The 25,773-nt window shown below is 36.3% G+C and overlaps 1 protein-coding gene across 2 annotated transcripts in view; it reads left to right on the top strand.

The window, feature by feature from the left end:
* LOC123566563 (sorting nexin-24-like) overlaps positions 1 to 25,773 on the top strand; it is a 223,908-nt gene that overhangs the window by 159,264 nt on the left and 38,871 nt on the right. For both annotated transcript variants that reach the window (XM_045360793.2, XM_045360791.2), the window contains exon 4: positions 17,478 to 17,569. In XM_045360793.2, coding sequence (XP_045216728.1) covers positions 17,478 to 17,569 — 92 coding nt within the window. The remainder of the gene's footprint in view (positions 1 to 17,477; positions 17,570 to 25,773) is intronic.

The following is a 25,773-nucleotide window of genomic DNA, read 5'->3' as shown; positions in this document are numbered from 1 at the left end:
AACAGTTAAATGGTTTCAGATCTTCTTGTCCAAAACCATAGGGCCTACGGCTTTGATATTTGGTATGTAGCAAAATCTAGTGGTCCTCTACCAAGATTGTTCAGATTATTTCCCTGGGGTCAAATATGGCCCCACCCCTAGGGTCACATGGTTTATATAAACTTATATAGGAAATTTTACATATACCTATATAGGGAAAAACTTTGAAAATCTTCTTGTCCAAACCACAAAGACTATGGCTTTGGTAATTTGTAATGTAGCATCATTTAGTGGTTCTCTACCAAGTTTGTTCAAGTTATCCCTCTCGGTCAAATACGGCCCCGCCCCAGAGGTCATATGGATCATATAGACTTATACAGGGTAAAAATTTGAATCTTCATGTCCATAACTTACATCATTCAAATTTGGACCACATGTATTGTTTTGAGTGGCAAGATGAACCTTGACATGAGTTGACCTTGATCTTGACCTAGTGACCTACTTTCACATTTCTGTACCTACAGCCTTCAAATTTGGATCACATGCATAGGTTTGTGTACTGAAAAAAACTTTGACCTTGTTATTGACCTAGTGACCTACTTTCATATTTTTGAAGGTACAGGCTTCAAATTTGGACCACATTCATAGTTTTTTTGTTCCAAAATAAAATTTGACCTTGATTTTGACCTAGTGACCTACTTTCACATTTCTCAAGCTACAGCCTTCAAATTTGAACCACACGCATAGTTTTGTGTACTGGAATGAACTTTCATCTTGAGATTGACCTAGTGACCTACTTTCACATTTCTGAAGGTACAGGCTTCAAATTTGGACCACTTGCATAGTTTTGTGTTCCGAAATGGAATTTGTGTTTACAGTGAGCAGATAATTTCTGTTCCTTGTGCAATTACTGAATGCATCAAGGGGGGCATTTCGTGTTCGACGAGCTCTTGTTCAATTGATCTTCATGAATATTGGTCAGAATGATTGCCTTGATGAAATCTAGGATGAGTTCGAAAATGGGTCATCTCGGGTCAAAAACTAGGTCACTAGGTCAAATCAAAGAAAAACCTTGTGTATGCGATAGTGGCGGTATTTTTCAATTAATCTTCATGAATATTGGTCAGAATGATAACCTTGATGAAATCTAAGCCGAGTTCAAAAATGGGTCATCTCGGGTCAAAAACTAGGTCACTAGATCCAATCAAAGAAAAACCTTGTGTATGCGATAGAGGCTGTATTTTTCAATTATTTTTCATGAGTGTTGGTCAGAATGATAACCTTGATGAAATCTAGGCCGAGTTCGAAAATGGGTCATCTGGGATCAAAAACTAGGTCACTAGTTCATATCAAAGAAAAACCTTGTGTATGCGCTAGAGGCTGTATTTTTCAATTGATCTTCATGAATATTAGTCAGAATGATTGCCTTGATGAAATCTAGGCTGAGTTCGAAAATGGGTCATCTTGGGTCAAAAACTAGGTCACCAGGCCAAATCAAAGAAAAACCTTGAGTATGTGATAGAGGCGGTATTTTTCAGTTGATCTTCATGAATTTTGGTCAGAAGGTTATCTTGATGAAATCTAGGCCGATTTCGAGAATGGGTCATCTCGGGTCAAAAACTAGGTCACTAGGTCAGATCAAGGAAAAACCTTGTGTATGCGATAGAGGCTGTATTTTTCAATTGATCTTCATGAATTTTGGTCAGAATGATTACCTTGATGAAATTTAGACCAAGTTCGAAAATGTGTCGTCTGGGGTCAAAAACTAGGTCACTAGGTCAAATAAAAAAAAAACCTTGTGTATGCAATAGAGGCTGTATTTTTCAACTGATCTTCTTGAAATTTAGTCAGAATGATTACCTTGATAAAATCTAGGCGGAGTTCGAAAATGGGTCATCTGGGCTCAAAAACTAGGTCAATAGGTCAAATTGAAGAAAAACATTGTGTATGCAATAGAGGATGTATTTTTCAATTGATCTTCATGAAATTTGGTCAGAGTGATTGCCTTGATGAAGTCTAGGTCGTGTGTGAATATGGGTTATCTGAGGTCAAAAACTAGGTCACTAGGTCAAATTAAAGAAAAATCTTGTGTATGCATAGAGACTGTTTTTTTCATTTGATTTTTATGAAATTTGGTCAGGATGATTGCCTTGATGAAATCAAGGTCAAATTTGAATATGGGTCATCTGAGGTCAAAAACTAGGTCACTTGGTCAAATCAAAGAAAAAACTTGTGTATGTGATAGAGGCTGTATTTTTCAATTGATCTTCATGAATTTTGGTCAGAATGATTGCCTTGATAAAATCTAGGTCGAGTTTGAACATGGGTCATCTAGGGTCAAAAACTAGGTCATATCTAAGAAAATGCTTGTTTTATTGCAAGAGACCAATTTTTTGGTCCAATCTTAATGAAAATTGGTCAGAATATTTGTTTCCATGAAATCACTAGGTCAAACATGTTTTACACTGTTATGGTGTGTTTCTTAGGTGAGCGACCTAGGGCCATCTTGGCCCTCTTGTTTTTTTTTTTTAAATGTTCAAACCTTCAACATGTTAAGTTGTGACTGCACAAACCTTGCCCTCAGCCATGTTCAAGATATCTTACCTGTGTTCTCTTAAGGACATCTGTTCTTTTAAGTTCAAATGTACATGTTAAACAGCAACACCTGATGCCAAACCACTCAAAGACAATATTTCGTTCCAGTTAAACTTCAAGCTCACATTTCAATTAACTGCATTTAATTTTAAAAGCTAAGCTTATTACAGTAAGCATATCCCATTCAAAATAAATTCTTTAGTCAGGATCAAAGTATCATACATTTATCATGTACTCTTTAATTAAACATTTGTTTTCTGTTAAATTGATTTTGACTAATGAAATTATTTGCTTCTTATTAACATCTTTAACTTTTTGCCGGATATATTTTTTTGCCATTCCTCACCACAAACCCTCTCGGCGCATCGAATTTGCTTGTTCTATTCAATAAATCATAAAGTATACTTGACATAATCTTTCATGTATTACTTAACATATCTATTTTAAGAGGTTTTTAACATTATAATCAACTCATTTTAATCTATATTAGCTATTGTATACATGTTTTTGTTTTTTTATTGCATTAGTTTTATATAATGTTTTATGATCTTATGCCTGAATAAATTTGAATTGAATTGAATTGAAATTTGGATGACCTGTACAGTTTTGCAGACTGATCTTAAAACTGAATTTCAGTGACCATGAATGTGACCTACTGCCCTACTTTCTTGTTTTTTAGCTCATGGTGAGCTTTTGTGACAGCTCAATGTCCGCCGTCCATAGTCCATCGTGTGTCGTCCGTCCGTCAACATTTTCTAAAAAAAACCTTCTTCTTGAAAACCAATGGGCAGAATTACACCAAACTTCACAGGAATGATCCTTGGGTGGTCCCCTTTCAAAATTGTTCAAAGAATTGAATTCCATGCAGAACTCTGGTTGCCATGGCAACCGAAAGGAAAAACTTAAAAAAAATTCTTGTCCAAAACCGCAAGGCATAGAGCCTTGATATTTTGGCATGTGACATCATCTTATGGTCCTCTATCAAGATTGTTCAAATTGTGCCCCAGGAGTGAAAAGAGGCCCCACCCCAGGGGTCACAAGTTTTACATAGACTTAATATAGTAAAAAACTTTAAAAACCTCCTTGTCTAAAACTACAAGACCTAAGCCTTTGATATTTTGTATGTAGCATTGCCCTGTGGTCCTCTACCAAAATTGTTCAAATTATGCCCTTGGGGTGAAAAGAGGTCCTGCCCCGGGGGGTCTAAAGTTTTACTAAGACTTACATAGGAAATTTTTAAAAAAAATCTTCTTGCCTGGAACTGCAAGGACAAGGCTTTTGATATTAGGTATGTTGCCTTTCCTAGTGTTTCTCTACCGAATTTGTTAAAATTGTGTCCCTAGGTTAAAAAAAGCCCTGCCCTGGGGGTACTAAGTTTAACATAGACTTATATAGGAAAAGAAATCTTCTTGTCTGAAAGTTCAAGGCCTAGGCCTTTGATATTTGGTATGTAGCATTTCCTGGTGGATATCTAACAAGTTTGTTCAAATTTTGCACGTGGGGTGAATAGAGGCCCTGCCCCGGGGGTAACTTGTTATAATTATGAGTTATATAGGAAAAAATACTTCAAAAATTATCAGATCATATTTCCTAGACTGTTTAATTATAATTACCTGATGACCCCAAGTGAGTAGGAATCTCATGACTGTGACCTTGACCTACTGACCTACTTTCTTGTTTTTTTAAGATACAGCCTTGAAATTTGGATGACATGTACAGTTTTGAACACCAATCTTAAAATTGACTTTCAGTTACCATGAATGTGATCTACCTTCTTAATATTTTAGCATCATTTTGCCATTTGGAACATGTAGCTCATATTATTCAGGTGAGCGATACAGGGTCATCATGACCCTCTTGTTATTTGGATGACATGTACAGCAGGGTTCTCGCCAGGCTATTATCGCCTGTCGCGTGCGACATGCCTTCAGACTTTGAGTTGTGTATTCGACATCCCTTATTTCCCCCGTCACCCCTTAATTGCCGAAGCGACATGTCATAAAATCATCCCAATAAACACCCCGATTAATTCGATAGTGTATTCGAAAAGCTTCCACGTACTACCCGATAGTTTAGGTAAAACGATGCCAGTTAAGATAACCGATAAACCAATGACAGCTTCCTATATGTGGAACGTGTGACGTAAATTTCATCGTAGCTCCGCCTTTAAATCCTTTGACAGGCGGCATCTTGTGATGTGTACATGAAAGTGACTGTTTTCGCAAGTTTTAAGATTATACATGTCGTTAGATATAATGACAGATGATTCAACAATTATCGTCCGAATGTTTTTCGCAATCAAGGAAAGACAATGTAAGGAATTAAGTCAAAAATTGTGCAACACGGTAAAATGCTTTTGAACAATTATCGCCGTAATACTAATGTTTTTCACATGTATGAAATGTGTTTTCTTGGGCGGAATATCGAAAAGACAATGCAAGAATTAATGTTTTCTGTCGTCACTTTCAAAATAGAACTTGTAGAGAAAAGTTTGAAATACCCTCCGTGCATTATTTCAACACGAATGGGCACTTTGGTAGAACCACCGACCTTCCGTAAGCCAGCTGGATGGCTTCCTCACATGAAGAACCTCACATGAAGAATTCAACGCCCCGAGTGAGGCTCGAACCCATATCGATGAGGGGCAAGTGATTTGAAGCCAGCAACCTTAACCACTCGGCCACGGAGGCCCCGGTCACAGTATCAGAATCCCTCCCAGCCACGCCAAATCGATGGGTCAGTGCAACACGGTCGTAACTCATTTTTTGAAAACTTTACAGGAGAAGCAAAAAATATTTTTGTATTCAAATGATGTAATGAAAAACAATACAATCTATATTATTTTTATCAAATTATAATAATAGCTAAAATACTATGGGAAAAAATGTCAAAAAAATGTTCACTGAGGAGTTATTTGAAAGTTTTCCAGTTACGACCATGTTGCGCTGAAATGTGTGGAAATTTTGTCAAAAACTTAGTGCAACAAGGTCGTAACTAAATGATAACAAATAATATATTGGAGATAATTCATAACAGAGATGTTTATTCAAAAGACTATTAACTCAATATTTTTAAGCATATCCATTTATCTTTTTCTGTACTTTCATTGACTTGTTTCACTCGCAAAAATGTCAAAAAAATCATATAATTATGTAGAAATAAAAATGTACTACTACAAAAACACATTTTAAATTATTTAAAAGTATTTTACAGTAAAAAGACAATAAGAGCTTGACTTGGTCCAAGATATTTGCATATTTTACTGAATGTAGGCACTGAGAGTTTTAGTATTCAATGTTGTTTCAGTATTATACAGTAAATGGACATTATAAGAGCTTGACTGGTCAAAGGTACTTGAATATTTTACTGAATTTAGGCACTGGGAGCCTTTATGGTCAAACTTATTTCATTATTTTACAGTAAATGGACAATAGAAGCTTGACTGGTCCAAAATATTTACATATTGTACTGAATATAGGCTGTGAGAGCTTTTATGGTCAGTTATTTCAGTATTTTACAGTAAATGGACAATAAGTGCTTGACTGGTCCAAGGTACTTGAATATTTTACAGTATGTACCGGTAGACACAGTGTCTTTGTGTGTGTGTGTGTGTTCGGGTTTAACGTCTTTTTCAACAATTTTTCAGTCATATAAATGACAGTGTCTACTTGTAGCAGTGAGCACAATGCCCAACTTTATAGTGCTGCCTCACTGGAATATCACGCCGTAGACACGTGGCATGATATCCCACCCAGTCACATTATACTAACACTGGGCTGACCAGTCCTAGCACTATCCCCTTAATGCTGAGCGCCAAGCGAGGAAGCTGCTAGTACCATTTTTTACGTCTTTGGTATGACGCAGCCGGGGATCGAACCCACGACCTCCCGCACTCGAAGCGGACGCTCTACCACTAGGCTACCGAGGCGGTTGCTGAGTGTCTTTAAAGTACAAGATATTTGCATATTTTATAGAATATAGGCATTATGAGCCTTTAAGGTCTAAGGTATTTGAATATGCCTGTGTTTAGTTATTAGATTTTCATCAAGAAATATGCACTGGTTCTGTAGCATAAATAATGCATGCAACAGGGGCACAATACTATTCTGCAAAAGAACATGTGCATGCTTCTTGATACAAGTCTAGAAGTCTTTTTATTACATAAAAATCTACACTTAAACAATTATCAATGGTATAAATTTGCTCTTTAGCTTGAGTAAGACTGAAAATGTTATAATTAAAGAACATGATAAACACAACAACACAGTCACATGAAACTAACATCAAAAATGATGCCATACACCTGATGTAAAATTTGAATGTCAGTATGGTCTGTTCCTGGAAAATTTTGTAATATATGTATGAAATGGCAGCCTCTGATGCATATTTTTTGTCTAAATTTTCAGGTATTAAGAGGGTCCCCACCTCCTGTAAGGTTGGTCAGGGGAGTCTCCCTCTGGAATATAGGTATAAAATGGAAGCCTCTAGTGCCTTTTTGGGTCACAACTTTGAGGTACATGATGGGATACCTCCCTCCTGTTAAGGGGGTCATGTGGATCTCTCCCTGGATTTTCTTTTTTAATATAGGTATGAAATGGTGGCCTCAGGTGCAATTGGGTTTAAATGTAAAGGTAGAGAAGGGGATATAAAGGTAGAGAAGGGGTTCAGAGGGTTTCCCCCAAGAAATATTTTAAACATAGTTATGAAATACTGGTTTCTTGTGCATTTTTGGGTCTGAGTTTTGAGGTGCAAGAGGTTAGCCCTCCCTCCTGTTAGTGAGACTCAAGTGAGGAGAGAGGGGAGGGGCTCTCCCCTGAAAATTTCTGTAGTTTAGGTATGAAATAGTTACCTCTTGTGCATTTCTGGGTCTAAATTTTGAGGTACAGGAGGGGATAACTCCTTCCTGTTTGGTATAATACCTCCTTCTTATTTGGGGAGGGGGAAAGGTCTCCTCTGGAAGTTTTTGAAATTTAGGTATGAAACTAGAGCTGCTTTTGAGAAAAGCGCATGTCTCCCACAACTGCCAAATCATCTGAATAGTAGTATAAGATCGGACGAGAAATGTTCAAGCGTAAACTCTACACCCTATATATTCTTAATTCCCAATCAGACTTCCAGTGCTTTGATTATCAAAAACAACCCAATCAGACTTTCAGAGCTTTGATACAACCTAATCAGACTTCCAGTGCTTTGATTATCAAATACAATCCAATCAGACTTTCAGTGCTTTGTTTATCAAAACAGACAAGAGTAAATCAGTATGTCTGGTGGGGTGTGGGAGACATAATAATGGCCTCTAGTGCATTTTTCGGTCTATATGTTGAGGTATAGAGGGGATACTTCCCTCCTGTTATGGGCTCGGGAGCATCTCCCCTCCTGGAAATTTTGAAATGCAGGCATGAAGTGGTGGCCTCTGGTACAGTTTTGGGTCTATATATTGAGAAAATATTATTTTGTTTGCATGTAACTTCGATGAGTTTAAGTCATTGGGGGGTATAGGGGGAGCACAGGCTCTCTTGGCCATGGCCCTTGATCAGCCAGGCCTTTATGTTAGTGTTTTGCAACATAAAAATTAAGTAAATCATTTATTAAATTTAAATGTAAATGCTGGTCAATTTATTTATGTTTTAGTGGTTTAACGACTTATACAAATATTCGATATACCCAACAAAATCTTCTGTATATCCAATAAAACTTATCGGATACGAGCTTTACAAGCAGAAGTCATGCTTCACTTATACCACAGAAAAATTTCCACCTTTAATAATACCATTTTGTATTTTGCACAACTCATGGAAATACGCATACAAAAGGAAAAATGTTAGTTCATTGTTATCCTTTCACAGTTTTACATGAAACTTGCATAAAGGAAAGTTTATTTAATAATTACAAGTATAAAAAGGTGCTTTTTTTTCCTCTTAAAATTAAGTCAAGACATTATGAATAGGGCTTCTGATGCTAAAAAATACTGAATTTGGAAGAAGTTTTGCTGAGAAATAGTTAACAGAGTATTTTTTAACAAAGTAAGTGTTTTGGTAAAATCCAAAACATGTTGGTCAATAAATTCTTAACACCACTTTGCATTGATAAAATATGAAATATGGTAACAATATTAATTTTGTAGTATAAAAACCATTTTCTAAGTTGTTTAAAAACAAAAATCATCCTTATCATTTATCATTTAACTATTGTAATATGTTACACTTTGTGAGTTACAACCATGTTGCACAGAAATTTCAAAGTGAAATAGCATACTAACTCTGTGCAACAAAGACGTATATTGAGTTACGACCATGTTGCACTGACTGAAAGTGTCTTCCTGAGATACAACCTTTTGACAATTTTACTTTTTTCACTTTAATTTTAAGAATGTGATTTAGATATTTTAACAAGTGGTGCATTTATGTTAAATAAGGCAAATTATGTAAAAAAGTGTATTTGGTAAAAAAATCAAGTTACGACCATGTTGCACTGACCCATCGAAATGGCTGTACTGTAGTAGAGTTTATCTGTCAATCTAAAGCCAGACTCTCTAAGCTCCGCCTACATATTATATTTCATTGTAGTATGAGTAAGATCTTTATCAGAGTTTAACAAACATGCAATCGTAGCTGATCATTAAAATGTATATTATCATAGACAGTCTTTATTCATTTAATCTTCCCATACAATTATAACTCGGACACTTTACATTGGCGACAAGGATAGCAACAAAATATTGGATTAAATGTTTAATAAACAGCATTGGAATAACAGTGACATAATTGTAGAAATTCATTCATGAAACACTGATGTTTTACTACTATTAAAATGGCACAGGGATTACCAGTGTTCTCTAATTTTGTTGTTAACGAGCCTGCTGTGGACACTAGATGGAAAAAATGGTGTCAAGGTCTAGAGAATCTACTAATTGGTTTGGACATAACTAATGAAAAGAGAAAGAGGGCCTTACTTCTACATTATGCCGGGGAAGAAGTAAATGATATTTTCGATACACTATCCGAGACAGGTGATGATTATAAGACTGCCCTTTTGAAACTTACGGAATACTTTGCACCGAAAAAATGCACTGAGTACGAGGTGTACAAATTTCGCCAAGCAAAACAAGAGTCAAGTGAGACAATTGACACATATTATACAAGGCTACGACAGCTCTGTGAAAACTGTGAATTTGCCGAAAAAGACAAGGAAATAAAATCACAGATTATCCAAGGATGTCAGTCAACAAGGTTACGTCGCAAAGCGCTGAAACAAGATATAACTTTGGATGAATTGATTCAAGAAGCTCGTGTACTGGAATTATCTGACAAACATGCTTCCGAAATCGAACATGGTACGAGTGAAAGTGCAAACAAGGTTACAAAAAGGAAATTCACACCAAAGAAAATTACTGCAAACAAACCAAATGTTAAGCAAAAACAAAGAAAATGTCAAAACTGTGGATTTGAATACCCTCACAAGACAAAATGTCCAGCGCAAGGTAAAGAATGTTTATACTGTCACAAGAAAAACCATTTTGAAAGTGTGTGCCGCTCAAAAACAATGAAATCTAGGAAAACTCACAATCTAAATGACTATTCATCGAGTGATGATAGCGACCAAAGTGACAATTATGCATTTGGACTAACTGTAAATGCCATGTCCAGGAGACCATACGTAAGTGCTTTAGTTAATGGACACAATGTCAAGCTCCTAATTGACACTGGTTCTTCAGTTAATGTACTAGGTCAAGAGACGTACAACAAAATGAATCCGAAACCAAAGCTTCAAAAACCAAACTTGAAAGTATTTGCATATGGCACTGATTCTCATGTCAAACTTCTTGGGAAATTTGTGACTACCATTGAAACAAAACAGAAGTACACTACAGCTGAAATTTTGGTGACAGAAGGCAAAAGCGGTAATCTGTTATCGTATCTTACATCAGTAGAATTACAAGTGATTCCAGAAATTCAAACACTGCAACATAGTAAAGTCGATGAAATTTGCAAAAACTACAATTCAGTATTTACTGGTATTGGGAAATACAAGGATAAGCAGATTGACCTAATAATCGATTCGGATGTACAACCCGTGTCACAACCGCATAGACGAATACCTTTCCATCAACGGAAACAAGTCGAAAAGGAATTGAAGCGTCTAGAAGACTTGGACATTATTGAAAAGGTAGAAGGAGCTACAGACTGGGTTTCACTGATAGTGGTAACATCAAAACCAAAATCAAAAACAAATGAAATTAGATTATGTGTTGATATGAGGTTGCCCAATACAGCAATCAAACGAACAAAACACATCATTCCTACATTGGATGATATGATAGTTGATTTAAATGGAGCAAAAGTGTTTTCAAAACTAGATCTAAATCAAGGATATTATCAGCTGGAACTCTCAGAATCATCTCGAAATGTGACGACATTCACAACACATGTTGGAATCAGGCGATACAAACGTCTAAGTTTTGGAATAAATAGCGCTGTTGAACTTTTCCAAAATACACTACGCACTGCGCTAGAAGGACTTGATGGCGTAAGAAACATCAGTGATGACATCATCGTGTATGCTGAAAATCAAGCACAACATGACAAACGTTTAGAGGCTGTTTTGAAACGACTCCAAGATAAAGACTTTACGCTTAACAAAAAGAAGTGTGAGTTCAACAAGCGCAAGATTGAATTCTTTGGATATGTATTTAGTGAAGATGGAATCTCTGCCGATCCAAAGAAATGTGAAGCTATCAAAAATGCTCAAGCTCCCACAAATGTGTCAGAAGTACGTAGTTTTCTGGCAATGACAAACTATGTCTCGAGATTCATTCCAAATTATTCGACAATAACTGAACCACTACGTCAATTGATCAAAAAAGGAGTAGACTGGAAATGGGACAAGGAACAACAATATGCATTTGAAACTCTCAAAAACAATCTAAGCAGTGATACTGTAATGACCTACTTCAATCCAAAAGCCGAAACTGAATTAATAGTCGATGCCAGTCCAGTTGGAATTGCAGCAATTATTATGCTTCAGAATGGCAAAGTTGTCTGTTATGCTAGCAAGTCACTTACTGACATAGAAAAACGTTATTCCCAAACAGAACGAGAAAATCTAGCCATTGTCTGGGCTATTGAACATTGGCATATCTATTTGTATGGACATTCATTCACTTTAATCAGTGATGCCAAAGCACTCGAACATACCTACGCGAATCCTAAGTCGAAACCACCTGCAAGACTTGAACGTCGGAGAATGAGACTACAAGCTTATGATTTTCGTGTGAAATACAGATCTGGAGAATCAAACATGTCCGATTATTTGAGTCGACATCCAGATGCTGCCAGTTCAGAACAGTCAAAACAATCAAAACATGCGGAAGAACACATCTCATTCATTGCTCACCATTGTGTTCCGAAGGCAGTAACAATGAAGGAAATTATAAGCGCAACGCGCGATGACAGTGATTTACAAACAGTCATATCATATGTCAAAAGCTCGAAGTGGATAAAATCGCAAAACAGTGTAATTGATACATTTGCAAGATGCAAAAATGCTCTGACAGTAGTTTACCTTGAAGATGGTGAAGTATTACTTCAAGAATCAAAGCTCGTGATACCAAAATCATTACAAGATAAGGTAATTGATATAGCTCATGAAAGACATCAGGGTATTGTGAAAACGAAACAGCTATTACGTGAAAAAGTTTATTTTCCGGAAATAGATAAGCAATTCGAAAAGAAATGCAAAAGTTGCATACCATGCCTTGCTGCAACGAAAACAAATTCGTCAGAACCATTGAATATGAGTGAAATGCCAGAATATACATTTCAACATGTTAGCTTGGATTTTGCAGGACCTTTTCCGGATGGGAAATACCTACTTGTTCTGACAGACGAATATTCAAGGTTTCCAATAGTAGAAATTATTAACTCAACCTCTTCAAAGACAGTCATTCCTGTATTAGACAAGATATTCTCAGAATTTGGAATTTGCGAAGTTCTGAAATCAGATAATGGTCCGCCAATGAATGGACACGAATTTGCACAATTTGCGAATTATATGGGATTCAAACATAGAAAAATTACTCCATTATGGCCGCAAGCGAATGGTGAATGTGAACATTTCATGCGATCGATAGGTAAAGCAATACGCGCATCCCATGCTCAGGGTACATCTTGGAAACAAGATTTCCAAGTATTCATATTTACGAAATTACCGTGCTACACCACATGCTTCCACACACATTTCACCAGCTGAATTGTTTTATGGACGTTCAATAAACATCAAAATACCGAGTGTTCAAATACCTTCAAAACAAGGAGAAAAACATAAGAAAGCAAGACAATCTGACAAAAAGGCTAAGCAAAAAATGAAGTCTTATGCTGATACTAGACGTCATGCAAAACCATCAAATCTGAAAATTGGTGACACAGTACTTGTCAAACAAAAGAAGGACAATAAACTAACACCACCATTTGACCCGCGTCCGTATGAAATCATTTCTAAAAAAGGAACAATGATTACAGCAAAACGCGAGGACAAGCAAATTACTAGAAATTCGTCAGAATTTAAAAACGTAGAAAATCCACCGCCGTTACCATCATCATCATCATCAACAGATAACGACAACATTATCAACATACCGACTAGAAATAATTCTGATTCGTCACTGACACGCGATTCAACCAACTCACAACCTGTATGAAGAAGTCAGCGTGAAAGAAAACCACCTGAATACCTCAAAGATTATGTAACGCATTAAAACAATTGGAAGTTAATTAATTAAAAGTGATATGTATGAAGTGCTGTGAAGCTGGCATAATAATCCAGCAGATAAAAAAATAGTGCAAGTTTATATTATCAGATTCGATCTAAAAGGATAACATCTGACTTGAAATTACTTGATGTATATAGTGTATATAAATTTCATTTTATCTATAATGTTATCAGTTTTACAAATCAAGTGCATTTATTTCATTTTTTTTAAAAAAAAGAAGAGAGAAAGAAACAATGATATTTTGTTAACGCACTGCTCTTATTCTTCTCACAACAATTAACTCTGGAATTTCATTGATAAAAGATATCAATAGAGAATGTAATTGACTCTAGTTTATTTGACATTTCATTTAATTACATTACAGATTTATTGTAGGCACATAGACTGGTGTATAATCAACAAATATTAGGATAGTGCAGAACACACAGGATGTAAACTTATCAATATTAACTGGTGATATTTTCAGTATTAAAGTATTATGTTCTGGTATTTTAAAGTGACACTTTGACAGAATTTGTCTAGCACCAATATTATGTTGTTTATTTTGATTTCACATTACTATGCAAGTTTTAATTCAAGTGAAGAGGAGATGTACTGTAGTAGAGTTTATCTGTCAATCTAAAGCCAGACTCTTTAAGCTCCACCTACATATTATATTTCATTGTAGTATGAGTAAGATCTTTATCAGAGTTTAACAAACATGCAATCAGTAGCTGATCATTAAAATGTATATTATCATAGACAGTCTTTATTCATTTAATCTTCCCATACAATTATAACTCGGACACTTTACAATGGCCATTGATCCAAAATGGAAACCAGCATTTCCCTGGATGACAGTCTCAGATTGTGTTGTTTTACATGTATGTACAACAAACAGTTGACATTTTCAAAAACTTAAAATGGATAAGTTTTCAGCAAATAAATTCCGCAGAAATAGAAGACATAAACTTTAAAGTGTGCAGTGCTAAAATTGTGTTGTTTTATGTACAATAAATAGTAAATGAACATTTTTAGCAACTTAAAATTGATGAACTTTTAATTGTCATTCAGCAAATAACTCCATAGGATTTTTATGACCTAACATCTTTTCTTGTTGTACATATAAATGATGCTTATTAATCACTGAAAATACCGCTATGTTTTTCGCTCTGAAATGCACCAGAATGCACCAAAATGAGTTGTAGTAACACAAAATTTTCTGGGGTGACCCCCATACCCCCCAAAGGCTCAGGGTGAGCTATTGTGATCGCTCACTGTCCGGCGTCCGGCCACACTTTCCTTTAAACAACATCTCCTCCTAAACCATCAGGCCAATTTTGATGAAACTTCACAGGGATGTTCCTTGGATGGTCTTCTTTAAAAATTATTCAAAGAATTGAATGCCATATAGAACTCTGGTTGCCATGGCAACCGAAAGGAGAAACTTTAAAAATCTTCTTGTCCAAAACCACAGGTCATAGGGCTTTTATATTTGGTATGTAGCATCATCTAGTGGTCCTCTACCAAGATTGTTCAAATTATTCCCCTAGGGTCAAATATGGCCCCGCCCTGGGGGTCACATGGTTTACATAGACTTATATAGGGAAATCTTTGAAAATCTTCTTGTCCAAAACCAAAAGGCATGGAGCCTTAATATTTGGCATGTGACATCATCTAATGGTCCTCTATAAAGATTGTTCAAATTATGTCCCTGGGGTGAAAAGAGGCCCCATCCAGGGATCCCAAGTTTAGATAGACTTATATAGGAAAAAACTTAAAAAATCTTCTTGTCTGAAATCAAAAGACCTAGGCCTTTGATATTTGGTATGTAGCATTGCCTTTTGGTTCCCTACCAAAATTATTCAAATTATGCCCCTGTAAATAATTAGGGGTCATTCGACTGTAACCTTGACCTACTGACCTACTTTTTTGTTTTTAGCTTTTGTGACCGCTCAATGTCCGTCGTCCATCGTCAGTCGTCAGTCGTGCGTCCGTCAACATTTTCTAAAAAAATCTTCTTCTTGAAAACCACTGGGCAAGAATTACACCAAACTTCACAGGAATGATCCTTGGGTGGTCCCCTTTCAAAATTGTTCAAAGAATTGAATTCCATGCAGAACTCTGGTTGCCATGGCAACGGAAAGGAAAAACTTAAAAAATCTTCTTGTCCAAAACCGCAAGGCATAGAGCCTTGATATTTGGCATGTGACGTCATCTTATCCCCCCTTAAAGTTTTGATGCACTTTCGCTCTATCTCAGTTATTACTAAATGGATTTGATTCAAACTTAAAATAGTTGTTTCACCTTATCACCCACATCATATGACACAATCTTTTTTTTATTTGGCATAAATGTTTGCCGCAATGAGACAGAGTGTCACATGCAACTCCCAGACCCCTACCTCAAAGGTCATACATAGAGGACAAAGGTCAAAACTTGGTGCAGTTTTCCTTGTCCGGGCTGTAACTAAGTGATGGAAATGTTTGTGCAATCAGTTCTTTTAATAGTATCATAAATGTTAGTCCTTTTGACAGCTGGCGGGCTTGACATGACTACCCGTGGGCATGTAATTAAATTTAAATGTAAGCATGTTACATGTTAGATGGTTTTTATGCTGAAATTTGGCTGTTAACAATGCTTGTTTGTGTAATGGAACAGTTGATCAAAGTCATATGTAAAATTTATGTTATACTAAAATTAATTCAAATTAATTGATGTAAATTCATGTTTGCCAAAACTTACCATTTTCTATAACGGTATCCCAATTTATGACACTGCCTTATTGTTTTATTTGTAGCAGTCTTCCTGTGTTAGCTTTTGGAAAAGCTGTATTCATGCATTTTAAGAGTGCATTAGTTTGATGATGTTGAAATGAAAGTAAAAATCAGATAACATCTCTACTTTAATCTTCTTTCATTATAATAAGTATTTCATTGCAGCAAGGACTTTTGCTAAACCCTGTCACTCATAATTTATAACTACATGTTTGTTCGTTCAAAGGACAATTCAAGCAACTGGCATCTGAGTAGAAGAAAAATAGAAATCATAAATGCTTTAAAAATAACCAAAAACACGAAATATGTTATACAGAAAATTGCAAGAAAAAAAGCAGTATCAATGAAATTAAATGAATTACATAACATTATATTGAATTGAATTTTTTTTTTATCTTAACTGACTATTATTTAAACCCATATGGCAGCATGCATGGAAGTCAAATAGAATACCATTAATGCCACTGTGTCATTGGTTAAAACTACACAGGTTAGTTTAGTTAATCAGCTGGCTTACGGAAGGTCGGTGGTTCTACCCAGGTGCCCGCTCGTGATGAAATAGTGCACGGAGGGGCACCTGGGGTCTTCCTCCACCATTAAAGCTGGAAAGTCGCCATATGACCTAAAAAATTGTGTCGGTGCGACGTTAAACCCAACAAAATAAATAAATAAATAGTTTAGTTAATATACTGATACTTGCAAAATGCAGTTGTATCATGTAAAATAATGAAATCAACCAAAAATATTGACAAAGGTTAATGAGTGCCAGGGTCAGTAACTAAATGCAGACAATATTTATGATGATGTTCATGTGATTGTGTTTACAAACATTGAGTGTATCCTCAGTTTGTCACACATATGGAAGTTCAAATTCAGATTTTCTGCTGATAGGTTTGACTTTTCTCAGAGCTACCTAAAATATTATAGTGTTAAACTTTTGTATAAACTTGTCAAGTCACAATTGAGTACAAATGTGCCAGTTTTCACAAAATTTTCTGTCTACTCTTTTTAGATATTTTTTAAAACAAAATCGCTAATGTGAATCTATTATGAAGTAACAGCTTGCCCCAGCTCCATGTTGTGGTTTATGTACTATATAGTTTCCTCTTTAGGTATATACATGTATGTAGTATATGAGTTTATGTGCAAACTTGTAGTTGTTTCAATATCAGTTTTTGAAGAAATGTTAGTAATTATAAAGTATTATTGATAGATCACTGTATAGCGGTGCTTCTTGCCTGTCAGTTCAAAAGAAGGCAACATAAGTTCAGATATTTTCATTGCTGATTAGAAAATTGCAATAAAAATCGCTTCATGTTTGAAAATTATTACTAATAAGCAATGCATTATTTTATGTTGCCTGAAATTTTATTTTGCAGTTCATTGGATGTAGGACTTTCAGAACCAACAGTGACTCACCAGCCCATGATTGGATTTACCAAAGACTCATTTCTTCAACAAAATTACAGAAGTATTTATCATTTGGGTTTCATTCCTGTTGTTTTAGTTATTGATTTGTTGTCAAAACAACAGAAAACGTTAAATACTGCATGGTACGTTGTTTATGCCAAGGCTGTTAGAACAACAGATAAAGTTAAATACTGCATGGTACATTGTTTATGCCAAGGCTGTTAGAACAACAGATAAAGTTAAATACTGCATGGTACGTTGTTTATGCCAAGGCTGTTAGAACAACAGATAAAGTTATATACTGCATGGTACGTTGTTTATGCCAAGGCTGTTAGAACAACAGATAAAGTTAAATACTACATGGTACGTTGTTTATGCCAAGGCTGTTAGAACAACAGATAATAGAACAACAGATAAAGTTAAATACTGCATGGTACGTTGTTTATGCCAAGGCTGTTAGAACAACAGATAAAGTTATATATTGTAGAGCGGATTGGGTATGTTCAGTTAGTTATATATTGCAGAGCGGGTTTGGTATGTTGTTAGAACAACAGATAAAGTTATATATTGTAGAGTGGGTAGGGTATGTTGTTAGAACATGTGAGAGATAAAGTTATATATTGCAGAGTGGGTTTGGTATGTTGTTAGAACATGTGAGAGATAAAGTTATATATTGCAGAGTGGGTAGGGTATGTTGTTAGAACATGTGAGAGATAAAGTTATATATTGCAGAGCGGGTTTGGTATGTTGTTAGAACATGTGAGAGATAAAGTTATATATTGCAGAGTGGGTAGGGTATGTTGTTAGAACAACAGATAAAGTTATATATAGCAGAGTTTGGTATGTTGTTAGAACATGTGAGAGATAAAGTTATATATTGCAGAGTGGGTAGGGTATGTTGTTAGAACATGTGAGAGATAAAGTTATATATTGCAGAGTGGGTAGGGTATGTTGTTAGAACATGTGAGAGATAAAGTTATATATTGCAGAATGGGTAGGGTATGTTGTTAGAACATGTGAGAGATAAAGTTATATATTGCAGAGTGGGTAGGGTATGTTGTTAGAACAACAGATAAAGTTATATATTGCAGAGTGGGTAGGGTATGTTGTTAGAACATGTGAGAGATAAAGTTATATATTGCAGAGTGGGTAGGGTATGTTGTTAGAACATGTGAGAGATAAAGTTATATATTGCAGAGTGGGTAGGGTATGTTGTTAGAACATGTGAGAGATAAAGTTATATATTGCAGAGTGGGTAGGGTATGTTGTTAGAACAACAGATAAAGTTATATATTGTAGAGTGGGTAGGGTATGTTGTTAGAACATGTGAGAGATAAAGTTATATATTGCAGAGCGGGTTTGGTATGTTGTTAGAACATGTGAGAGATAAAGTTATATATTGCAGAGTGGGTAGGGTATGTTGTTAGAACATGTGAGAGATAAAGTTATATATTGCAGAGTGGGTAGGGTATGTTGTTAGAACAACAGATAAAGTTATATATAGCAGAGTTTGGTATGTTGTTAGAACATGTGAGAGATAAAGTTATATATTGCAGAGCGGGTTTGGTATGTTGTTAGAACATGTGAGAGATAAAGTTATATATTGCAGAGTGGGTAGGGTATGTTGTTAGAACATGTGAGAGATAAAGTTATATATTGCAGAGTGGGTAGGGTATGTTGTTAGAACATGTGAGAGATAAAGTTATATATTGCAGAGTGGGTAGGGTATGTTGTTAGAACATGTGAGAGATAAAGTTATATATTGCAGAGTGGGTAGGGTATGTTGTTAGAACATGTGAGAGATAAAGTTATATATTGCAGAGTGGGTAGGGTATGTTGTTAGAACAACAGATAAAGTTATATATTGTAGAGTGGGTAGGGTATGTTGTTAGAACAACAGATAAAGTTATATATAGCAGAGTTTGGTATGTTGTTAGAACATGTGAGAGATAAAGTTATATATTGCAGAGCGGGTTTGGTATGTTGTTAGAACATGTGAGAGATAAAGTTATATATTGCAGAGCGGGTTTGGTATGTTGTTAGAACATGTGACAGATAAAGTTATATATTGCAGAGCGGGTTTGGTATGTTGTTAGAACATGTGACAGATAAAGTTATATATTGCAGAGTGGGTAGGGTATGTTGTTAGAACATGTGACAGATAAAGTTATATATTGCAGAGTGGGTAGGGTATGTTGTTAGAACATGTGACAGATAAAGTTATATATTGCAGAGTGGGTAGGGTATGTTGTTAGAACAACAGATAAAGTTATATATTGTAGAGCGGGTTGGGGGTGTTGTTAGAACAGCAGATAAACTTATATATAACAGAGGGGGTTGGGTATGTTGTTAGAACAACATATAATGTTATATATTGTAGAGCGGGTTGGGTATGTTGTTAGAACAACAGATATAGTTATATATTGTAGAGCGGGATTGGTATGTTGTTAGAACAACAGATAAAGTTATATATTGTAGAGCGGGTTGGGTATGTTGTTAGAACAACAGATAAAGTTATATATTGTAGAGTGGGATGGGTATGTTGTTAGAACAGCAGATAAACTTATATATAGCAGAGAGGGTTGGATAATATTATGTTGTTAGAACAACAGATAAAGTTATATATTGTAGAGGGGGTTGGGTATGTTGGGTTAGTTATATATTGTAGAGCGGGTTGGGTATGTTTTTAGAACAACAGATAAACATATATAGCAGAGAGGGTTGGGTATGTTGTTTTTGGTTAAGTTTTGTATGTAAGCTGGTATCTCAGAAACAATTTATGGGAATGGATTGAATTGTCACATTATTTTTAACTGTGATGATTCAAAATGCATTGCACAGGTTCTTAACTTTATTTTGCATTTTGATGAAATTATGCCACTTTTTCGACTTGGCAATTTTTGGTGGAGTCATAGTGTTTCAGCAGTCCTTCCATTTGAAGAAACAGTTTCCACTTGGAAACTTCAGTTTGTATTGACGTATTGAAATTAAACTCAGACTATACTAAGGTAGCTAATAAGAACAGCAAGCTTGGAATTGTATATGTGGTCAAGGGGGTCAAGTTCAAGGTCAACTTGATTAATCGGGGCCTCGGTGGCTGAGTGATTAAGGTCGCTGACTTCAAATCACTTGCCCCTCATCGATGTGGGTTCGAGCCTCACTCGGGTCTTGGATTCTTCATGGGAGGAAGCCATCCAGCTGGCTTCCGGAAGGTCGGTGGCTCTACCCAGGTGCCCGCTCGTGATGAAATAATGCACAGAGGGGCACCTGGGGTCTTCCTCCACCATCAAAGCTGGAAAGTCACCATATGACCTAAAATTGTGTCGGTGCGACGATAAACCCAACCAAAAAAAAAAGAAAAGAACTTAATTAATCTGCACACATAGAAACTTCCAGTCAAGGGCAGTGGTCTATTGTGTTGGGCTTATTGCCTTTTGTAATGTGGAACTCAGAGAAGAGTCGAGGTTTTAATCCCTGTTGGCCCTAACTTTTGTAATTCAGTTATTTTGATGCCATAGGTTCAAGGTCTTAGTTACTTAAAATTGATTTTTAGCTCTTCCATCGTCCTTACTTAAAATTGATTTTTAGCTATTCCGTCGTCCGTACATTGTCCGTCCACAATTTCTTGTAGATACGATAGAGACCACATTTTGCAATTATTGATTAAATTCGAACTTGCACACAACTTGTTTTGGCGTAATATCTCGGTTCCTTTCGAAAACTGGCCAGATCCCATCATGGGTTCCAGAGTTATGGCCCCTTAAAGGGCCAAAATTTGCTATTTTGGCTTTTGCAGTCATATAGAGACTTCATTTATGGTTTTGTTTTGATACTAACTTGCAAAATATTTTTAACAACAATAGATCTTGGATTCCATAATGAAACCGTCAGATCCAATAATAGGTTCCGGAGTTATGGCTCCTGATTGACCCCAGAAAGAGCCAAAATTTGTTAATTTTTACCTTGTGAACACGATAGAAGTGACATTTTACATTCGATTTTAACCACACTTACACACAACTTAAGTCACAATAAAATCTCAGTTCCTTTCAAAAACCGGCTAGATTCCTTAATGGGTTCTAGAGTTACTTTCCCTGAAAGGAGTAAAATTTTCTAGTTTGGCACTTTCAGCCATATAGAGGTTTCATTTATGCTTTGACAAGTTCAAATCTGGGTTAGGTGGGGTCAAAAACTAGGTCACCAGGTCAAATCAAAGGAAAAGCTTGTTAACACCATAGAGGCCATAATTTTGACCCAATCTTTTTGGTCAGAATGTTTCTCTTGATGATTCCTATGCAAAGTTTGAAACTGGGTCTTCTAGGGTTAAAAACTAGGTCACCACTCAAATCAATGGGAAAGCTTGTTATCACTGTAGAGGCTACATTTATGACTCTATCTTCATGAAACTTGGTCAGAATGTTTGTCTTGATGATTCCAAGGCCAAGTTTAACAGGTGAACGATATAGGGTCATAATGACCCACTTGTATGTTGTTAGAAGAACAGATAAACTTATATATAGCAGAGAGGTTTGGGTATGTTGTTAGAGGAACAGATAAAGTTATATATAGCAGAGCGGGTTAGGTATGTCAGTTACATATTGTAGATTGGGTTGGGTATGTTGTTAGAACAACAGATAAAGTTATATATTGCAGAGCAAGTTTGGTATTTTGTTAGAACAACAGATAAAGTTATATATAAGTAATTGCAGTGTAGTTTTGGTTTGTTATAAGAAAAAATATGAAGTTCTATCTTGTAGGGTAGGGTTGGCATTCTTATATTGTAGGGCTTGACTGTAACTTGGAAGAACTTTTAGTTGTCCAAACCAAAATAGTTAACCAGACAAAGCCAATGACAGACAGGGACTTTTTTGTGATTTTATAGCCATTATTGGGTCATTTTCTTCTTTTTCCTCACAAAGTCTTCTGTCAGATTCCAATTAGGGGCACTTGGCACTTGGTCCAAGCTTAGAAATAAAAATAATTTAACTTTTAATGCAGGTATTTTGTAAACTTGGTCCATAGCATCCTTTTACTGCCCTCTGTTTAGCTCACCTCAGCATTTTCTTAGGTGAGGTTTGGTGTCCGGGGTCCATCCGTCTGCATCATAATTTTACTTAAACATAACCAAACTTGATTTGTAGCATCCTAGCATGGACCTTTCTCAAGTTTGTTCAACTGCATCTAGAGGCCATCAGACAAACTTCCATACTTTAGTGAAATATCATAATCATACTGCGTTCACTTACATATTAATAAGTATTGTAATATTTAAACCTTACATGCTTCTGTTCATACTTACAAACATGTTTATTCAATTATTCCATAAATAATATGCGATAATTGTTCATATAGTCACATATTAAATTTGGGCATAATATATCTTTAATGATGTATAAATGACTTTCCTTTTGTGATCGCCCTGTGTCCGTCGTCAACAGTTTGCCTGTTAACACTCTAGAGGTCACAATTTTGGCCCAATCTTAATGAAGGGGCCTCCGTGGCCGAGTGGTTAGAGTCGTTGACTTCAAACCATTTGCCCCTCATCGATGTGGGTTCGAAACCTCATTTGGGGCGTAGAATTCTTCACATGAGGAAGCCATCCAGCTGGCTTACGGAAGGTCTGTGGTTCTACCCAGGTGCCCGCTCGTGATGAAATAGTGCACGGAGGGGCACCTGGGGTCTTCCTCCACCATTAAAGCTGGAAAGTCGCCATATGACCTAAAATTGTGTCGGTGCGACGTTAAACCCAACAAAATAAATAAATAAATAAATCTTAATGAAACTTGATCAGAATGTTACCCTCAATAAAATCTTGGACGAGTTCGATATTTGGTCATCTGAGGTCAAAAACTAGGTCACCAGGTCAAATCAAAGGGAAAGCTTGTTAACATTCTAGAGGCCACATTTATGAATATATCTTCATGAAACTTGGTCAGAATGTTAACCTTGGTGATCTTTAGGTCAAGTTCGAATCTGGGTCATGTGGAATATGATGAAGTGCTCAAAGTTGAGCTTTTGTGATCGCCCTGTGTCCGTCGTCCATCTGTCATCGTCAACAATTTGACTGTTAACACTCTAGAGGTCACGATTTTGGCCCAATCTTAATGAAACTTGACCAGAATGTTAATCTTGATGATCTTTAGGTCAGGTTCAAATCTGGGTCAGGAGGGATCAAAAACTAGGTCACCAGGTCAAATCTAGAGGCCACATTTATGAATATATCATAATGAAACGTGGTCAGAATGTTAATCTTGATAATCTTTAGGTGAAGTTCAAATCTGGGTCATGTGGGGTCAAAAACTAGGTCACCATGTCAAATCAAAGGAAAAGCTTCTTAACACTATAGAGGCCACATTTATGACTGTATCTTCATGAAACTTGGTCAGAATGTTAACCTTGGTGATCTTTAGGTCAAGTTCGAATCTGGGTCATGTCGAATATGATGAAGTGCTCAAAGTTGAGCTTTTGTGATCGCCCTGTGTCCGTCGTCCATCCATCATTGTCAACAATTTGACTGTTAACACTCTAGAGGTCACGATTTTGGCCCAATCTTAATGAAACTTGATCAGAATGTTTTCCTTTAATAAAATCTTGGAGGAGTTCAATATTGGGTCATCTGGGGTCAAAAACTAGGTCACCAGGTTAAATCAAAGGAAAAGCTTGTTAACAATCTCGAGGCCACATGTATAACTGTATCTTCATGAAACTTTGTCAGAATGTTGATCTTGATGATCTTTAGGTCAAGTTCGAATCTGTGTCAGGTTGGGTCAAAAACTAGGTCACCAGGTCAAGTCAAAGGAAAAGCTTGTTAACACTCTAGAGGCCACAGTTATGGCTGTATCTTCATGAAACTTGGTCAGAATGTTAATCTTGATGATCTTTAGGTATGGACAAATCTAGGTCAAATTCAGTCAGAAACTAGGTCACCAGGTCAAATTAAAGGTAAGGCTTGTTAACACTCTAGAGGCCACATTTATGACTGTATCTTAATGAAACTTGGTCAGAATGTTAACCTTGATGATCTTTAGGTCAAGGTCAAATCTGGGGCAGGTGGGGTCAGAAACTAGGTCACCAGGTCAAATCAAAGGAAAAGCTAGTTAACACTGTAAAGGCCACATTTATGACTGTACCATAATAAAACTTGGGTCAGAATGTTGATCTTGATGAGCTTTAGGTCAAGTTCAAATCTAGGTCAGGTGGAATTAAAAAGATAGGTCACCAGGTCAAATCAAAGGAAAAGCTAGTTAACACTCTAGAGTCCACACTCATGACCATATCTTAATTAAACTTGGTCAGAATGTTAACCTTGAGGATCTTTAGGTCAACTTTAAATCTGGGTCAGGTGGGGTTAAAAACTAGGTCACCAGGTGAAATCAAAGGAAAAGCTTGTTAACTCTCTGGAGGCCACATTTATGATAATATCTCTATGAACCTTGGTCAGTATGTTAATCTTGATGATCTTTAGGTCAAGTTCAAATCTAGATCAAGTGGAGTCAGAAACTAGGTCACCAGGTCAGATCAAAGGAAATGCTTTTTAACTCTAGAGGCCATATTTATGAATATATCTTAATGAAACTTAGTCAGAATGTTAACTTTATGATCTTAAGTCAATTTCAAATCTGGGTTAGGTGGCGTCAAAAACTAGGTCACCAGGTCAAATCAAAGGAAAAGGTAGTTAACACTCTAGAGGCCACATTTATGACCGTACCTTAATGAAACTTGGTTAGAATGTTAATCTTGATGATTTTTGTACCCCCCGACAACAAAGTTGTAAGGGGGTGTATACTGGTTTCAGGTTGTCTGTCTGTCTGTCCATCCGTCTGTCCGTAGACACAATCTTGTGCTCACCATCTCTCCTCATCCCCTTGGCACAATTTAATGAAACTTCACACAAGTGATCAGTAACAACAGTAGTTGTGCATGGGGCAATGTTAGGTTCTTTCAGAAAAAAAATTTAAAGAGTTACGGTGTTTTTTGTTACTATACTATATACATAGACACAATCTTGTGCGCACCATCTCTCCTCATCCCCTTGACACAATTTAATGAAACTTCACACAAGTGATCAGTAACAACAGTAGTTGTGCATGGGGCATGTTAGGTTCTTTCAGAAAAAAAAATTGCAGAGTTACAGGACTTTGTTTTTATGCCCCCAGCATCTACTGATGCGGGAGGCATATAGTGATTGTCCTGTCCGTCCTTCCGTCTGTCCGTCCATCCGTTCGTCCGTCCGTACGAGATTAACCAAATGGGACTGTTTCGTCT

Source organism: Mercenaria mercenaria, chromosome 8, assembly GCF_021730395.1.
Source record: "Mercenaria mercenaria strain notata chromosome 8, MADL_Memer_1, whole genome shotgun sequence".
NCBI lineage: Eukaryota > Metazoa > Mollusca > Bivalvia > Venerida > Veneridae > Mercenaria > Mercenaria mercenaria.
The sequence above is the reverse complement of the archived record's forward strand: the minus strand, read 5'-3'. Positions and strand labels throughout refer to the sequence as shown.